The following is a 19,528-nucleotide window of genomic DNA, read 5'->3' as shown; positions in this document are numbered from 1 at the left end:
TATATATATATATATATATATATATATATATATATATATATATATATGACAAAACATGTATTTACAATTAAATTTGCATTGAATTAATATTCAATTATTTTTTGTGTAATTACTCCACTAGTTTGTTATAATTATTAATACAAAGTTCCAACAATTAGAAAAAATTCTTTCGATCCGGCCGGATTCATATGATAGCTTGGCGTCTTAGCTTAGTTGGCATAGTGTCTGGCACCGTTTGCTAGGAGACGTCGGTTCGAATCCGGCCGGATCGAAGTATTTTTTTCTAAGTGTTCGATCTTTGTATTAATAATTATGTGTCTACAAGGTAAAGTTTTATAATGAGTTTGTGGGGAAAAATGTGCTGTTGTCAATTCAACTTTTTAAGCGTTTCTCTATATATCCCAATGAGTATATTAACCAACAGAAAAATCGCGCAAACTATTGTTAACATAAACACAAGGTCGTGATCTCTTCATGCGTTTAATAACTTTAGCAAAATTGCTAATAATACAAACCTTTACGATGTAGTTGCGTCGGCATTACGTGTGTAACGTTGACCTCATCTATTATTTACATGCGAGCTACGAAACTGATGTAATAAAGAATATTTTGATAAATACAATCAACATCCTATCGTACCACAGACATTATCTAAATAGACACGGCCAGTACCGCGATCTGTATGAAAACCAAGCGTGCCACATTTTTGTACCTCCGATGACGTCACAAGCGCTATTTAGTGATGGGAACCTCATTCGGCACTAAATCGATTGATTAAATCGAAGACGCGGAAGCGGCACGTATTCAGAACAATGATTTTTCAAGTATTTGTTGATGACAAGAAGCTGTGAAATATTAATATAGTAAGATAATACCAGAATAATGTAACCAGAATAATTAATACGTGTTTTGAAAAAAAAAAGTTGCTCCGGAAAACAAAAAAAAAAAAACAAGAACAAACTTTATGGAATATTTTTACATAATTTTCTAAAGTCTAAGAATGATCATTCTTTTGTTTCCTAAATCGATTGGAATCGAGAACTGTGTTGCATCGAGTGAACATCACTAATCGTATTAAAATTTGACCAAAAACTTGACGAAGCTGCCGTACCACGAAACTGAGTGCATTGTACGAAAGTAGCTCGTTCGATGTTCATGACTTACTGAAGAAGGACCACAAGTTTACGCCGCAATTTATTACGATCATGTGGCATACACATGCCACGTGATCGTAATACATTGCATTAATTTACGAGTGTTCGTTTGCATATTGTTTTTTTGAAATTCGTTCAAAATGCGGTGCCTCCACTGAAAAACGGAATACGACGATTTATGCCTTTTTGTTTTTATTTCACCAGCTTCATCGATTAAATAGCAGTTTCCTAACGTCGTTTTTCTTATTGCACTAAGGGCATAACTCACTGTTTTTAAAGGCATAATTTTAGTTATCGGGCATTTTTTACAAATCAAAAGGTACAAGTGGTCTCAACTCAAAAAATATAATGTAAGTTTAACGAATAGGTACAGATATATTTTTACATAAAGACACTTTTCGTATTGTTCCACTGGACACGATTGGTCATACCCGCGACTACACCGTGTTGCTTTTAATTAATAGTTTGCAACAGAAAACTTGCTGTTTTATTCCTTTAACTATTTTATGTCTTTTATCAATGTGGTTAGTAACATAAGTATTGTTATAACCATAGAACAATCGCATTTAGGGGATTAGGCGAATTATGTCTTAAAGTTTGTTAACATAAGTCGTGTTATTACCGTTAAGCATTTATAAACACAAAACAACTCGAAAAAAACTTTAAAAAATGTATAGAAAATAAGACTGAATGTTTAACCAATACCCATTATACGAAAGTTTAGATGTACGGTTTTTTGCCTCTTCTGAAAAGTGTCGATTTTGAGTTATTCCCTTTTTCACTTGGGCACTGAATGAAAATAATTGATTTTTAACCGACTTCAAAAAAGGAGGAGGCTCTCAATTCGACTGTATGTTTTTTTTGTATGTATGTTACGCGATAACACCGGTATTTGTGCACCGATTTTCATGATTCTTTTTTTGTTGGAAAGAGAGTACCTCCATAGCGGTCCCATTTAATTTTAGAGAAAATCATCCACCTCTAAGAGTGTCTGTTCACGCATGAAGATTCATTTTTATAAATAGCGCCTAAATTTTATTATAAGGAGCAATTATTTTAATGGTTGATTGTGATATTCTCTAATTCAAGGCGTTTTCTCTCTCAATATACTTTGAGTAGTGAGAACCGATTTTTATTATCTCCTGTGTCAAGTTCCGTATAGTGGCGAACTAGGGAATGAATCCAGGTTTGCGTACTTTCCGGTAACCGATTTCAAAAAACTTTGCAAGTATATGTAATTCCACGTACTTTTGAGGTCGGTTTTTTAGTACTCTGTACTGAGATTATGAAAGAAATTATTCGTATTCTGATTACAAAATTACATAACTGTGGAAGGGAACTTCCTTGTTTATTCATGTTTTCACAGCTGTGGTGTTTTTGCCGTTTCTAATGGCAATATTAGGCATTTTTTGCGTTTTACACCGATATTTAACTACTATAACGGGCGGGCGCGTTCTGAAGCTTAGCAGCGGCAACTATGCGTTTAAAGTTAACATGGGACACGCGAAATACGTACCGAGACTTGCGGTGTCTATGTAGATAGATGTCTGTGGTATTTTGCCCTTCTTAGACTATGCTGATTCCTGCTATTTAGATGCTACTGAAGAGCTGCTAAATAAGCTTGAACGATTGTAAAACCTATGTAAAAGATTCGTCTTTGGGCTACGTAAATATTACCGAATGTCACATTTCCGTAGTCAGCTGAAACGGCTTCCCATCAGTCTCCGCAGGAATTTGCATATTGTGTCCATTCTTTATAATATTTTACGTAACCCTGTGTCTCCCGAGTACTTGAAAGAGCGTTTCAGCTTTCTTAGGTCCCAGGATAAACCCTGTCGCTCTCTTGTTAGGTCCCAGTTATCTTTTCCATCATTCAATTCCGGTTTCTATTCTCACTCCTTCACTGTTCATGCGGTCGGGCTTTGGAATGCGCTTCCTATTTCTGTTCACGAAAATACATCGTTAGCTATTTTTAAAGCGAGAATTCCATCCATATTAACTACCTCTGTGGCCGAACGGTTACCATACCGGACTGCCACGCAGAGGTCCCCGGGTTCGATTCCCGGGCCGGAAGAAATATTTGTATGGCCTACATTTATTTCTCTCGTGAGTTTGGGTGTAATTTGTGGTTGTCTATGTGTGTGTCCATGGTACCCGCGACACAGGGTTTCCCTAGTGCGGGGCTATGTTGAGTGTGTGCGTTATTATTATTATTATTATTATATCTTAGGTATTATATTTTGAAATATGTAGTTATCTAAGTATTTATTTTGATATTATTTATATTGTTTTATATTACTTATTGTGTTGTCCACGTAAGCCTGTTCTTTTAGTTATAGTGTCCTGTACCTATTTAGGTCTGCAGGAAGTAATTTCTTATAGAAATAAACCGTACCTTATGTTAGTGTTTTCGATTTCTGGTCCAGTGGCCGCTGAAGATTCCTAGGGGGGCCTCGGAAACAATTTGGGGTCGTTGATGCTGTTTGAACTCTACTACTATTGTATTAAGTTAATATAAAAAAATACGTGTTTTCAGTTCAGGCGTTGAAATATTTTTATTAACATGGACTTCCGCAAAGTAACGCGTGAATCTATTAATTACTTATTTTTATCTTGCCCAAGTATGCGGTGAACCAAAAAGAACCGACTAGCAGGCTACTTTTCTGCGATGATCGAGGTTTTGTAACTTCGACTCCACAAGAGAATTGTTGTTAATAAGTCTCTTTGCTTTTCGCTCCACAAAGTCCAAGGCAGCTAACTGAGCAGAGCCGGACCCAACGTGGCAGCAGTACTCCATACACGATCGAAATTGTGCTATATATAGAGTTAAAAGCTGTTCATGTGTGAAGTACCGCCTGACCTTGTAAAGTATGCCTAGTTTTTAGTAGCCCAAAGTTGTAGTTTGGAAACCTGTGCACTAGACTATGTAGATAGACTTATACGTCTCGTAACTTGCTATTATAAAACATATATGTATAATTATATATTTTTCAATATGAACATTTGTATCATAATATTTCTTTCTCGTAAAAACAGTTCAACACTGGGAATAAAGCAATTATATCGGAGTTGTTATTGTTATTTGAACTTTATCTAAGGTCAGGTGGACTTATGAATCCAGTATTGATAATGTCTGGACAGATTAACTTGTTTGCAAATACTAAAATTAATATAAGGATTGAATTAAATGTCGATTCACGCTTTAAAATAAATATGAAATATAGATAAATAATAAATAAATAAATAAATAAATAGAGATGGAATACAAAGAAAAGTTCTTTCTATCTGACGGGATTTAAACTAGGCCCTGTACTCTCGTCGTGCGTATAAGTAATGCTAGACCATGTTAAAACACGCATGACGCGAATGAAGCTTCATACTTAACCATTGTTTTTTACTTTGTTCGAGTATTATTTATTTGACAGTTATGGTTTCGGACGGATGTCTTAACGTAGTACGAGAGTAGACCTCACACAGTGGCGGATTTGCCCTAAGGCCCAGTAGGCTCGGGCCTAGGCCGACTAGATTTTAGGGGCGGTCAATCGTGACAAAACATTCACTGATAATAACAAGAAATAACTCAAAGTACCTACATCAAATCAAAACTAATCTTTAGTTCATAGGTAAGCATTATTACACTTGAAATCGTTACATTGGTTAAACTCTACCGCTCATTCGTAAGGCAGATTCCCCTGAGAAGAATGAGCAAAAAACTGTAGGGGTTGCTCTTTGTAAATAACATTTGTAAACGTTCAACATTTACAATGTATTTTTTTTTATTTTCAAACATCAGAGATCGAGACTACCTCCATGAGCTAAACGGGTTACTACCACGGATTTTTGTCATCCAAGTACGCAGAAGTTGTATAATAACTATTAGTATAAAGTTTTTGTTTCACTATAGTTTTAAACCTTGTGAAAGGCAAATTTTGTATATCAACCGGAATCTTGTTATAGAAGCGTATACATTGCCCCTTCAATGATTTTTTGACTGTGTGAAAACGACTGTCAAGAATAGCTAGTTTATTTTTATTCCTCGTATTAATGTTATGTCTGTCACTATTTTTCATAAAGAAATTACTATTCCTCTTAACATAAATTACATTTTCATAAATGTACTGTGAGGCTAGTGTAAGAATGTTAATTTCCTTAAAGTTATCTCTCAAAGGTGCTCTGGGGACCAGATTGTAAATTGCCCTAACCGCACGTTTCTGCAGGACAAAGATTCTATCGATATCGGCGGCATTACCCCAAAGCCAAATGCTGTATGTCATTAGACTGTGAAAGTAGCTGAAGTAAACCAATCTAGCGGTTTCGACGTCTGAAAGTTTCCGTATTTTTTTAATCCGTTTTGATAACTTACTTATATGTGTTAAATATTCTAAAGGCTCACGCACATTATGGCGAGCCGCACTGCACCGCATCGTGTAACAATAATCTTCCTAAATCAACTTTCGTACGTTTTATGTATAAAATATAGATATAGTGTATAATCACTACATCACTACGTCTGTCTCTCTGATCGCGATAAACTCTTTTTATCGCGATCAGACAGACAGCTGGTACTGACTACATGGCCTGACTACAGTGTCTGTTTTAGCCAATCTAGGGCAACCGCTCTAACAACTGAGCTACAGATCTAGTCGGCAGATCTTACGAATTTTTCTATGCGTTTGTTACAAGATCTTTGTTTCTTGTTTTAACTGTCTTTTTGCCGTAGTGACGTAATGACATGTGAAAAATCTATGAAAGTTTTTTTCAGTCAACTTTTATAGCTACTAGAGGTTGACAAGTGATATCGCTTTATAAATATATTGATTATAATGAATAACATGATGTTATACTACAATGATATCCATTATTGTTTTCTGAAAATATTCGACTATATCGGCCATTGTCATTAGTTACAGTTTTCTTATCTATTTTTATTATTTACTAAAAGAACTTTCAAGCAGAAGCTGCAAGAGTATCTTTTAAATTTTGCAAAAATTGGAAATACGTGTGGCTAAGGTGTTTGAGAAAAAATAAATTGGGTGAAATTAAATTGGATTGAAAATTGAATTGATTAGAATTTGAATTAAATTGGTTTTGTTTTGGGTTTTTACGAGTGGCGTCCCTGTCCCTATAGGGTAGGTGTCCTTGCCAGAATTCCAGCATCGCGGGCAGCCGCGTCATTTATGCTGAGTCAACGCCTTTTCATTGCCATGGCTTCCAAGACAGATGCTAGTAGAATATGTAACTAACTGTGTTACGTCTAAGTTAACGTCTGTATCATGTGTCTTTGTATGTATTTGTCATGGTGGTGAATAAAGATTTTATCCATCTATCTATTTATCTATTTAGGTCTCATTAACACTATTTTTATTATATTGATACTCTGTGCATGTGTACTACAATTAAACAGATTAAGTTTTCGACATAATTAACTCTCGACATGATTAAATCGAACGATTTCGATCTCTAGCTATTTTAAATAGAAAACCACCGTGAGACTCAGGCATATTACCTAAAATAACGAATAACTCACCCATTTAAGTCGAATTTTTGCTGCATATGTTTCGAAACAATTCGAGGTCCTAAATGGTACTGAGTGATCGGGCTGCCAGGGCTTTGGCGCGCAGGTTCCGTCGAGTCACCGCCTCGGAATCTCATGATTAAGGACCACGAATTGGTTCGAAACATGTCGAGGAATAATATGACTTAAATACGTGAGTTGCTCGTTATTCTAGTTAAGATCTCTGCTATTTCAAATAGTGGTTCAGTTTCCTAAAAACTTAATCTGAGTGGCACTGCCACTGCGTCACTCACCCTGAGACATGAGTTGACAATCCCATGTGCCTGTAATTTCACCAGCACCCTTACTCTTCCGAATAAAACCGGAACACAGTAATACTGACATTACTACTTGGTGGCAGAAATACATAAGGTGGCAGTACTACCCTGGATAAACTCTTTCACAAGGAGTTTTACTGGCACTAACACTTCTTGACCAAAAGGGAACAAATCTATATATTATTAACTTTCTTTAATTATTGTCATGACAGGTATGACAGTAAGAATGGCAAGTCTCGCATCGACTATTACGGCGGGATGGTCAAGACGTATCAGCTTACTCCTGGAGTCTATCCGAAGTTTGGAAGTAATATAAAGGTAAGTAAGATTAAAATTAAGCCATCATCATCAACCCATTTATTCCTCCCACTGCAGGGCTCGGGTCTATTCTCAGGCGAAGATTCAGGCCATAGCCCGCTAATGGGGGTTGGAGACTTTTTTATTTTTTTATTTTATAATATCAAGTGACGGCGAACAAGTCGTCCGCCTGATGGTAAGCTACACTCCTGTCCATAACAGTTGCAGTGTCACTCAGAGCTTTAAATCGCAAAGATCTAAGGGGCACTGCCATTGCGCCCGTCACCCTGAGACATAAGTTGACAAGTCCCATGTGTACCAGACTTCTCACGTTTTCGGAGGGTTGTGAATTTTCTTTGACATACTGGTTTCATTATGATATCCACTCATCCGAAGAACAGAGTCTGATGTGATTATAGAGCGAGAAGAGGATAAATACATAGGTGTATAGGTGTATTCAGAAGTTTTATATGTTATTTCGTTTCGGAAATATAAAATGGAACAATGGTCGATCTGATATCTAAAGCGAAGAACAACGATAGAAATGTGCAGTGTCCTGAGAATAAGCAGTCGTGCACATAGGTCTTTGTTCTACGGAAGAGTCGATTGTTTTCGTTCATCGAAAATCTCATGGTAAATTTCAAATCCGCAACGTAGGCTTCATCAGGAATACACGAATATAAATCAGCAACAGGCTTTGTCACATAAAAAATCAATAATGCAATACGCCAGACTTACTCATTTTGATCCAACTATTACAATGAAAAAGGACCGCTCTGAATCTCATCTGGTTCAAACATCCAAATTACATTCCACGTATAAATTTTGAGAGGTGTGGGCCCGGATTCGAACCTACAGCCTACATCGTCTTTAACAGTGTCACTAATCGAATATCACAATCTTTTTTTTTGTCGCGCGCCTGGTAGTAAGCGATGTGTCTAACCATAACAGTTGCACTGTCACTTAAAGCTTTCAATCGCAAAGATCTGAGAGGCACTGTCACTTCGTCCATGTGCCTATAGTTTCACCAGCACCCTTAAAAACCCGAAACGCAGTAATGGTCACATTACTGCTTGGTGGCCAAAGGAAAGAGCTCTACTGTTATTAGTGTTTTAGGTTTTTTTACGGCCGAGTGTACTTGATTCTTAGATCCATTTGACACGTTTGGACTCATCCGTAGAACAAAGATCTGTGCTCAAAACTACTTGTTCTCAGGACTTAGTACATTTTGTTCGTTTTCTTCGTTCTGGATGTCACATCGACTGTTGTTTGATTTTATATTTCCGAAACGAAATAAGGTATATAAATTCTCAAAACACCTTTACATAGTTTGAATAACGAAATTATTATCGCAATATATCTATTCCCTTTTCGCTACATAATCACAACGGACTCTGTTCTTCGGATGAGTCGGTTTATTTTACAATTAATTTGTATCTCTTGTTTCGTTATTGTATTCTATGTAAAATAAAGTAATTTTAATTTGATGACTATTATAAGTTCCTGACTCTTATGGACTTTTCACGGGGCCAATTGACGAGCCATTCCACCAAGCCATTAAGCCTGTCTAAAGTTAGTGAAAATTGCGAAATTCGCAACATCCATCTACACTACAGGCAGTATTACAAGAAATTTATTTAGTAAAATTAAATGGCAATGCAAACTAGTGGAGTGGCTCAGGATGCACGTTCACATAAGGCCATTACATGAGCCAATTCAATGCACGTGTGATGGGGGAAGGTATGGGCCCGAAAAATTAGAAATCATTCTAATTTAGTGGATTATCTTTATCACTGGTCTGGAGACACTCCATAATCTACGCCATAATGGCTTGGCTTAATGGAATGGCTCGTCGATTGGCTCCGTGTAAGCTGAGGGAAAACTTTACCATAATATAACATCCCACATCAACTTCAACAGTGTCACAAATCAAAATTCACGTATTTCTTGGGTTGAGAACATTGACTTACAATTATATGGACGTCGGGTCCGCGCTAAAAAGTGTCCGCACTTGTAAGGCGCTAAAATCGTATACAGAGCACCAAACTCCGCTTTAGTCTTCATTTGTTCTACTGACAGCGCGATACTGCGATGACATTACAATTTAAATTTCGAATAGGTTGACTTGGGACATTTTTTTCGTGGTTTTTGTATTAGACCCGTCGTCCATTTATTTGTAAGTCAATGGTTGAGAAAGATTTGTGATGGTGAAAAGCATTATTTGCCTTTCATGTACCCTGTTTTTTGTTTTGTGTTTGATGGTGTTTGTTCTTATATATTTCAGATAGCACCAGTTACAACGGAGACAGTGCTCAACCAGCAGACGTGTCTGCAAGTGAACGGCTCTGATGAGCAAAACGTCCAAATCCAGTCCGTCCTGCCTGACATGACCGACTTCAAGTATATTGGTAATGTTCTATTATACTACAAATGAGTAAATTAAATAAAATAAATGAATGAAATGGACTGTAATGGAATGAAATGGAATTGAATGGAATGCAATTTCGCAGAATGCAATATTCTTCATTGCACATAAAATTACGGTGGCAACACAGAACAGTAACTTAGTATAAAATAATAAACGAATGTGGTTCCATAATAGTTCTTCAAGACAACCTTACGATAGAAAGTTTCTGTATTGACAGTATTGGTTTCTGTTTAATTGAGTAGCAAATATGTAGAAAAGGGTAGCTATACCCCATATCTTTAATTTTGTGGCTGCCACAGTGGTATTTAGTTGCTAATTTGTATACGTACAAAGTGGTATTTGCATAATGTCGCAAATCAACATATTTCTAGGATCTTTGTCATCTTCTTCGTGTGCCATCTTCTAATGAAGGTCGGCGATCATGATGGCAATCTCAACTTTGGACACTGCAGCTCTGAATAATGATCGGGTGCTCCTATTGAACCACTGACATATTTATTGTAGATTTGTAGAATTTTGTTTGAAGTTATTTGTAGAATTTTGTTTGAAATTATTTGTAAAATATTGTTTGAAATTACTTTTGATTTGAAATATAATGTTCCCTTTTTAATAAATAAATACAAATAATGTATTGTAAGACAATAATCTCAGTACTAAAAAAACCGACCTCAAAAGTAAGTGGAATTACGTCTATTTGCTAAGTTTTATTGAAATATCCCCTAGTTCGCCACTGTACAGGACTTGACACTGGAGATAATAAAAATCGGTTCTCACTACTCAAAGTATATTGAGAGAAAAACGCCTTGAATTGGAGAAATAGCAAAATCAACCAATAAAGTAATTGCTCCTAAATTAAAGTTAGGCGCTATTTATAAAAATGAATCTTCATGCGTGAACATCCACCTCGAAGGGTGGCTGTTCACGCATGAAGATTCATTTTTATAAATAGCGCCTAACTTTAATTTAGGAGCAATTTATAAAAATGAATCTTCATGCGTGAACAGCCACCCTTCGAGGTGGATGCTTTTCTTCAAAATGAAATGGGACCACTATGGAAGTACCCCCTTTACCCAACAAAAAAAGAATCATGAAAATCGGTTCACAAATACTGGAGTTATCGCGTAACACAAGAGAATTGTTGTTAATAAGTCTCTTTGCTTTTCGCTCCACCGAGTCCATGGTGTAATTTGTCTTAATGGTTTCCTCACCAGGTACAGAAGCAATGCCAGACTCAGAGACGTACAAATGGCGCATGGTACAAACGATAGGCGAAAAAGTGAACAAATACACCATGTGGGTCAAGTACAAGAAGACTCTCAAGGGAGATTCTGTGCCCATTCCTGTCAGGTAAGCCTTTAATTAATGGCCGCCTCTAATATCGCAGTCAGGCAATATAAACTTCATAAGGTTACATTTCTTTAAACAAAAATTAAAAAAGAAATTGCCACAACCGTTGCGCCACACGTGCTTGCATATTCTCTATTCTTTCTTTGAATGCAAAAAAAACAAAAGAGCAAAACCAAAAATTTTAAAAATATAATATGCCCTTGTAATTTTTTATTTTCATAGTTTTAGAAAAAAAATATTCCAAAAAATTTTAATTTTTTTCAACTCCGATAACAACTGTTCTTTTACAACACTACGTATAACCATTTCGAAATATTGGGAAAATAAAAAGAAGTTGTACCCTGGTAAGAAACATAACAGTGACCGGAATAGATGGAATTAATTTAGGTAAACTAAAGAATGATTTGGACATTCCCTTCTACAAATCCCAGGACTTCTCGGAACTGATCATTTTTGAATATGCATATTATTTGGTATGTTATGTAGTAACTAATTATTATTTCCTATTAAGTATCTGTTACAAATTATTGTCTCAAAACACAATTGTATTTATGTTTCTATAGGCACTTACGTATTTAAATACTTCAGGCATTTAAAAAATAAACTTGAGACAACCCTATGTCTTGAAATGTTTAGAAAATAAACAGTAAAAAAAGAAATTTTATACGCATCGATAACGAAATGAGTATGTCCATACTAAGAAAACGTTCATACTTTAGGTAAATTAACTGCCTCAATTCCGATTACTGATAATTTAGTGACAATCGATCAATAATCAGGGCATTAAACTTTGTATACTTTAGTAATCGACATACTGTGGAACATGTTTCTTATGTTATTGTTATATTTTTCAGATACGAAATGAAAGGATTCAACTCTCTCCTTGGCTCTCACTACGACCACTATTACTTGGACTACAGCGACTATGACGTCGATGACATTGACCCTATGGTGTTTGAAGTTGACCGTAGTAAGTTTATGTTTACCATTTGCCTTTAAGAGTTCTCTTTAAAAATGTTCAGTGAGTATAAGAAGTCTTTTGGCTACTTTCGAGACAAGTAATTTATAGTTCATTTCACGTAGCATGATTCCTGCCTGTAATTTACAGGCACGCGGGACTTGTCAACTTATGTCTCAGGGTGACAGGCGCAGTGTCAGTGCCCTTCAGATCTTTGCGATAAAGCTCTAAGTGGAACTGCGACTCATATGGACAGGCGTGTAGCTTTTAATCAGTGCTTGCCTTGTTCGCCTCGTAACTTGATATTATAAAAAAAATCCGGTGACGTTTGAGATTTCAAGTTTCTGTGATGTAGTGACGTAAAATTGAATGAAAAAAAATCGATTTGAATAAAAAATAAAATAAGCTTTATTTGACATGCAAAATACATAAATTTCAAACAAAACAAAAAAATAAATAAATTCGATGCTTAGTTGGTATAGCGTCTGGCACGGTATGCTAGAAGACGTCGGTTCGAATCCGGCCGTATCGAAGGAATTTTTTTTTCTGAGAGTGATCTTTATATTAATAATTATAACAAACTAGTGGAGTAAAAAATAAATGGATAAATCTGTCATAGATTTCTCATAGATGGCGCTACGACTAAAAAGTCGTTGAAAGACCAAGTACAAAGACACGACGCAAGCACATAGAAAAATTCGTGAGGTCCGTTGGTTCGTTCCGTGGCTTAGTTGGTATAGCGTCTGCCACGGTATGCAAGAAGACGTCGGTTCGAATCCGACCGGATCGAAGGAATTTTTTCTGAATGTTCGATCTTTGTATTAATAATTATAACAAACTAGTGGAGTAATTTCACAAAAAATAATTGAATATCAATTCAATAAAAAATTTAATTAATATAGTGGAGTAACTTCACAAAAATAATTGAATATCAATTCAATAAAAGAATTTAATAAATTCGGGTTAAAATAAAAAATAAAAAAGAGTCATAGAAAATAAAAAAGAAGCAAGTCAAAAGGGTCCATGACTCAGCCTCTGAGGACTATGCTGATCACATAGCTCTCGCTTTTATTTTGTCACGGCGCCTCATATTAAGGAACACCACAATTTAAATAATATATGTATATGTTACTTGTTACGTACAAAAAATAATAATTAAAACAACTGTAGATATTTAGGCACTAAGTGAATAAAATTTGACATAAGCAACAATTAGACAAAGAATGTAATAAATTTGAATAATAAATAAGTAAGTTAAAAAGTGTAATACCAAACATACATATCAAATAATTGTAGACAATCAGGCACCAAGTAAATAAAATTAGACACAAGCAACAATTAGATAAAAAATAAAAAAATCTATTTGCGTAATAAATGAGTTATTTAAATAGCATATGGTAAACATACACCAATACACAGAACATGTATACGAACACAAACTATCTATCTTATCGAGATAATTTGTAACGAAAAGAGAATCGAGTAACAAAATATAATTTGAGAACAAATAAGAAACAAAATACAAAGGACTCGATTATAAGTTGTCAAAAAAACTTCACAACAAATTGTAACATTAACTAATAAATTAATTAATAAAAACAGCAACGATACAAATTTTGCACAATTACTCCAAGAACATCATTATTTTCATTCAAAATTACAACTGCAACAAATATTGTTTGTTTTTGGTTTCAAAACTATTTCCTTTTGTGGTGTAAAACTTAAAATTTGGAAATTACGTCAAATAAAATTACTTTAATTTTTACGTCTGTGCAACGTAAAAATTGGAAATGTTACAGGAATCATTTCATGTGAAATGGACTATAGTAGCAGTAGAGCTCCTTGTAAAGAGAGTTCGTCTCCAGGGAAGTACCCACCTTACCTATTTCTGCCTCCAAGCAGTAGTGGTTTTGAAGGTTGCCGGTGAGACTAAAGGCATAATATGGGACTTGTCAACTTTGTATCTCGGGGTGACGGGTGTAGTACTCTTTAGATCTTTGCGATTTAAACTGTTGAGTAGCACGGCATCTGTTAATCTGAATAAACTTGGTTGTGGGTTTACTATTCTGAGAAGTCTGGAACTAAAAGTATTCCAGTTTAAAATTTTGAAGGTGATGTTTTACATAATTGAATAAAATATATTCGGTGTATTATAATATCAAAATAAATTACAGAAAGAAGTATGGTCAAAAGGCATGAAGTTAAGCCATAATAAAAAAAACACTGAGTTAATGCATACCTGGTAACTCGGGCACAAATTATTGTTTTGTGAAACGCGCCATCTATCCCTGACATCAGGAACTTTTTCGTCAGTTTTACCACTCACTCGCGTGGCATATTTGGAGAAAGAATTATGTATCTGCTTTATTTTTTCTGATAAAGTCTTTCTGATAATCTCTTATTGCAAATCGGTCGAATATTTGATATTACTTGAGCTAATTTAATGTGGACCTATCTTTTTTGGAGGCTCGCTGACGCGGAGACGCTCAACGCTAAAAAACTAAGAAACGAACAGTTCTAGATAGCATTTCGGTTCAATACTAATTAGTCACTTGAGTTTTCATTTCAATATTATTTGATTTCCAAACTTACGATAGGCCTTTAGTATAATTTCAAAAACCTAATGAATTTATTCAAACTTGCAATTATGACATTTAAAGATGCTAAAGAACACTTTTAACAGTAATTTCGCCTTTGTTCTTTGATTTTTGAAAACTCGCTTTCATATAACGAGGGATTTCCCTTAGTTCCTATATACTTTAACTGGAGTAGAAACCAAGTTTCAATGTTTCGCGTGTTATTTGTTTAATGTTTTACTAATTTCTCTATCTAGATATGAAATGTACGTCATTCCCCGGTCCTGGTTCAGACCACTACGCAACGTTCAATCCCATGAAGGAGTTCGTGCATCCCGTGCACGACGCGCACGTTCATGACGAGTTCAACCGGTGAGTATTCAAAACCCCTTTTTGAACCTAATAAACCAAACGAGGTTTCAATATGCTGGACTGGCACGCAGAGGTTCTGGGTTTGGTGTATGGTCTACATTAATTTCTCTGGTGAGTTTGGGTGTAATTTGTGGTTGTCTATGTATGTGTCTAGGGCACCCGCGATACAGGGTTTCCCTAATGCAGGACTATGAGTGCGTGCAAAAAAATCTGAACAATAGGTTAAACAAAATGCAGATACAGAATAAATGTTTGTTTTGTTACAGATTTAAAATCAAGCACAATAAGCAGTACGCGAGTGTAGTGGAACACGCCAAGAGACTCAACATTTTTAGGCAGAATCTCCGGTAAGTGTATTTTTCTCAAACATGCTCAGAAATATTTGCATTACGTTAAAAAAACAAACACAGAAAGTTTGTCATTTATGGAACGTGCACCTTCCTCAACTGCCAAGGCCTTCAAAGTAATTATAGTAATAATAATAGTAGTTAGTCTATTAAAGACGGTTAATAAGAAATTACTAACTTTTAACTAAAGAAATTACTACCAAGTTTATTAGAAGCCCGAAGCCAAAGGCTGAGGGCTTCTATAACACGAGTTTTGTATTTTTTTGCCGTCCTTGATACGTACAATGTTTTTCATCACATTTGCGAGGAAATAAATAAACATGGTTAACCACACAACAATTATGGATTTGGTAAATGGCGGGTTTTTTTTTCCCATAGATAATAACAACTTGAACTAATATCTTAGTTCTTAAAGTAATGCATCCAATTCTTAGGTTTTCGCGATTGTTACACATAGGAAATGAAACTATTTTTCCGGATTTAAATCGCGTACATTTTTTTTCAAACAAACTGACATTTCGGGCTCTTTAGAGGTCCTATGTCCATAGGACCCGGTTTGTTTGAAAAAACAAATATACGCGATTTAAATCCGGAAAAATAGTTTCATTGAACTAAAATGTTGTAAAAAGCAAACACGCATACATGATGGATTGCAAAATAACATTAGAAATTTTTTATACAGATAATAATTAAAATTTTTTTAAGTAGTATGAAATAAAATTTCTGTTTAGATAACATTTTAAGCGAATGTTTTTATTTTGAACTTACGTAACCTCCTTGCTTGAACGCGAACCTGACATATGTAAGGAAGTATGTTGTGCTACAAAAAAAAAGTCTTATCGACCATGGCTGTAATGGAAAGAAAAAATGCCTGTGGGTTTTATTTGGGGCATGCGAGCATTACAACGTTGCGGTTTTGAAGGGTAAGGGTGCTGGTGAAATCACAGGACTTGTCTACTTATGTCTCAGAGTGACGGGCGCAGTGGCAGTGCCCCTAAAATCTTTAAGTCTTCTTTAAGTCAAATCTTAAGTAAAATCTTTGGAATTCAAAGGTCTGAGTGGCACTGTAACTGTTATGGACAGGCGTGTCGCTTACCACCAGGCCCACACCTTGTTCGTCCCGGTAGAGCTCTACTGCTACTAAATGGTAATTGCAGCTTTATCCACGCGCACAACCGCGTGCAGCGCTCGTTCTCCCTGGGCGTGAACCACCTGACCGACCGCACCGACGACGAGCTGCGGGCGCTGCGCGGGCGCCGCTACGGCGGGCCCAACACAGGTGAGTCCTCCACGCCATCTATACTTGACTTCGGGGACATTTATCTGCCTCCGCAGCCAAACGATTTAATTAAGAAGAATATTTCGACTCCTCTCACGTAAAGTATCGTATGTCGAAATTGCCAAGTTTACAGTGGAGCCTTTTAAAGTTCTGCATTCACTGAAATAAGCATAATACGTGACTTTAGCGTTTCTCAGTTATATTCGGCAAAGGTCGTTACTCACATAGAGTATTATAAAATTCTAGATATCGGTAAGATGATCTATTAGATGATCACTCTATGTGAGCAACGAGCTTTGCCGAATGAAACGGAAAACTTTATAACACTTCCCTGTAAACTTTGCAATTTCGACATACGATACTTTACGTAGGAGGAGTCGATTTATTTCTCCTAAGAATATACATTCACTTACAGAAATTTTGATTTAGCATTATATTTAGCACTCTCTGGACAGCATCAACGCCCTACAATTGCTTCCGGGGCCCCTACCGCCCCCTTAGGACTTTTCTGCGCCAACTCGGGGGTGGTACCACTTTGGGAAACTATGAGTTCAATAATAAGAAGTGAAACTGGTCCAAATAAAAATTATATTAAATGAACGGTATATGTTTCGAAATTACTTTATTTAATTTTCGTATAAGTGAGACGCAAACGGTCTCTGCATACCCGATACCGGGAAAAGGGGTGGTTTGTAGTGTGGTTTTTTAAGTCCACGTTGGTTTCAGGTCTGCCGTTCCCGTACAGTGCGTCTGAGTTGGAAGAGATGAGTGTGAAGCTGCCACCAGAGTTTGACTGGAGACTTATTGGCGCTGTCACTCCCGTCAAAGGTAATTACATTATGTCCCGTCGAGTATATAAACGGAAATAGAGACGAAACAAGGACCATCCATCACTGCCATCTCTTCAGACAAATGGGCCTTATGTCACTTTTAAATATCAACTCTCGTTTGCGCTGTAATAACAAATTGGAAAGCTGAAATAGTACAACGCCAATTACTGACCTGTGTGTACACAAGTCTCCGTATATTCAAAAAATGTTCTGTATTTATTGTAATACAAAAACATCACTTACAATGGGGGCTGTTCTATTCGGTGGTGTGGGAAAAACAGCCAAACGTCTAATTACGAAACAAAGTCTCTAATTAAATATTAAATATGTAATTTTTCAATTTTCGTCAATCATATCACAGCTCAAGTTAAACTGATCGATTTGAAATGAAACAATTGACGACGATGAGTGAAACAGTTGTCACCGTAATGATTTGGCAGAATAGTTTTCAAACAAATTAATGATATTTCGTCTCTATTTCTGGTTATATACTCGATGTTGTGTCCTAAAGGGCGGTAAGTAGCCAATTACGAACAGAGGAACAGATTCATCTGTAATGGTTTGTGATTGTTATTCCGCCCAATGTCATACATTGTTTTTATCACACTTGCGAAAAAAAACAGTTGCATACAAATTAGAATAAAGTCATTTTAATAATTTTATAACATCTACCACAAAACTAAAATAAAAAACACAAACACAAAAATAAAAATGTTATTAACTTCCCACAGACCAATCAGTTTGCGGTTCCTGTTGGTCGTTTGGTACAGTCGGCGCCGTGGAAGGCGCTTTATTCTTGCACAACGGCGGACATCTTGTGCGCCTCAGTCAACAGGCTCTCATTGATTGTTCTTGGGGGTAAGTCGTCATCACCGTCAAATTTAACACAATGCTAAGTTTGTTATAATTATTAATACAAAGATCGAACACTCAGACAAAACACTCAGAAAAAATTCCTTCGATCCGGTCGGATTCGGTGATAAATCTGTAATAGATTTCTCATAGATGGCGCTACGACTAAAAAGTCGTTGAAAGACCAAGTACAAAGATACGACGCAAGCACATAGAAAAATTCGTGAGGTCCGTTGGTTCGTTCCGTGGCTTAGTTGGTATAGCGTCTGGCACGGTATGCAAGAAGACGTCGGTTCGAATCCGACCGGATCGAAGGAATTTTTTCTGAGTGTTTATTCTGAGTGTTCGATCTTTGTATTAATAATTATAACAAACTAGTGGAGTAATTTCACAAAAAATAATTGAATATCAATTCAATAAAAATTTAATTAACATTGCTAAGTTTCTTAACATTGTTACCTATCAATGGTCCGAAATGACATTTTCCAGAATTAACGTTTGCTCGAATTTTCAGAACCCCGAAAGTAATTTTGATAAGAAAATGTTTTTTTTTCTTTTAAACCTAACTTAACCGAACCTAATCGTGTCTTTGCGATAAACATTCAACATATCCTGAAAGAACAATGGTTTCGTTATAATTCGGTTTTCGGTGAATTGAAAATTTGAACAAAAGTTATTTCAGAAAAAAAATTCGAGTTTATGATAGGTTACCACTTAACACTCGTTATATAATTTTAGATTATCTTTGGCTGTATAAGAGAACTAAATAGTTAGTCTTTCCGAGTTCGTCGAGGAATATGCTGCCATCGTACTTACTTCTGCCGCCAAGCAGTAGTTTACCCATTACTATGCGTTTCGAAGGTGTTGGTGAAATTACAGGCACATGGGACTTGTCAACTTGGGCCTTTTCAAGGCGAGAGATATTATTTAGGTGTCCATGGTCCGTCGTCGACCTAATCATCACTTTCCGTCAGGTGAGATGGAGGTCAAATGCGCGCTTATATTTTATAAAAAAAAATATCTCAGAGTGACGGGCCCAGTGGCAGTGCCCTTCAGATCTTTAGTGGCAACAGTGCCAACTGTTGTAGACAGGCGTGTCGCTTTCCACCAGGCGCACGATTAGTTCGTTCTGTCACTTGGTATAACAAAAAAAAGAGGTGTTTGTGAACTGGTTATGGCACAACGAATTTTGTTTTTTTTTTAGATTTTGCATTGACTATAATGTTACATAGGGTTGAAAAGGCTTGAAAGCTGTA

The 19,528-nt window shown here is 36.1% G+C and overlaps 1 protein-coding gene across 1 annotated transcript in view; it reads left to right on the top strand.

Annotated features, from left to right (window-relative positions):
* LOC113227755 (counting factor associated protein D) overlaps window positions 1–18,289 on the top strand; it is a 22,712-nt gene extending 4,423 nt beyond the window's left edge. Inside the window, exons 3-11 of the mRNA XM_026460747.1 lie at window positions 7,199–7,304; window positions 9,568–9,691; window positions 10,923–11,058; window positions 11,913–12,028; window positions 14,850–14,964; window positions 15,231–15,311; window positions 16,469–16,590; window positions 17,317–17,418; window positions 18,152–18,289. Coding sequence (XP_026316532.1) covers window positions 7,199–7,304; window positions 9,568–9,691; window positions 10,923–11,058; window positions 11,913–12,028; window positions 14,850–14,964; window positions 15,231–15,311; window positions 16,469–16,590; window positions 17,317–17,418; window positions 18,152–18,282 — 1,033 coding nt within the window. The 3' untranslated portion in view covers window positions 18,283–18,289. The remainder of the gene's footprint in view (window positions 1–7,198; window positions 7,305–9,567; window positions 9,692–10,922; window positions 11,059–11,912; window positions 12,029–14,849; window positions 14,965–15,230; window positions 15,312–16,468; window positions 16,591–17,316; window positions 17,419–18,151) is intronic.
* Window positions 18,290–19,528: the final 1,239 nt, after the last annotated feature.

This window comes from Hyposmocoma kahamanoa, unplaced genomic scaffold (assembly GCF_003589595.1).
Source record: "Hyposmocoma kahamanoa isolate Upper Pololo Valley unplaced genomic scaffold, ASM358959v1 215, whole genome shotgun sequence".
NCBI lineage: Eukaryota > Metazoa > Arthropoda > Insecta > Lepidoptera > Cosmopterigidae > Hyposmocoma > Hyposmocoma kahamanoa.
Note: the sequence above shows the minus strand (reverse complement) of the source record. Positions and strands in the feature narration are given on the sequence as shown.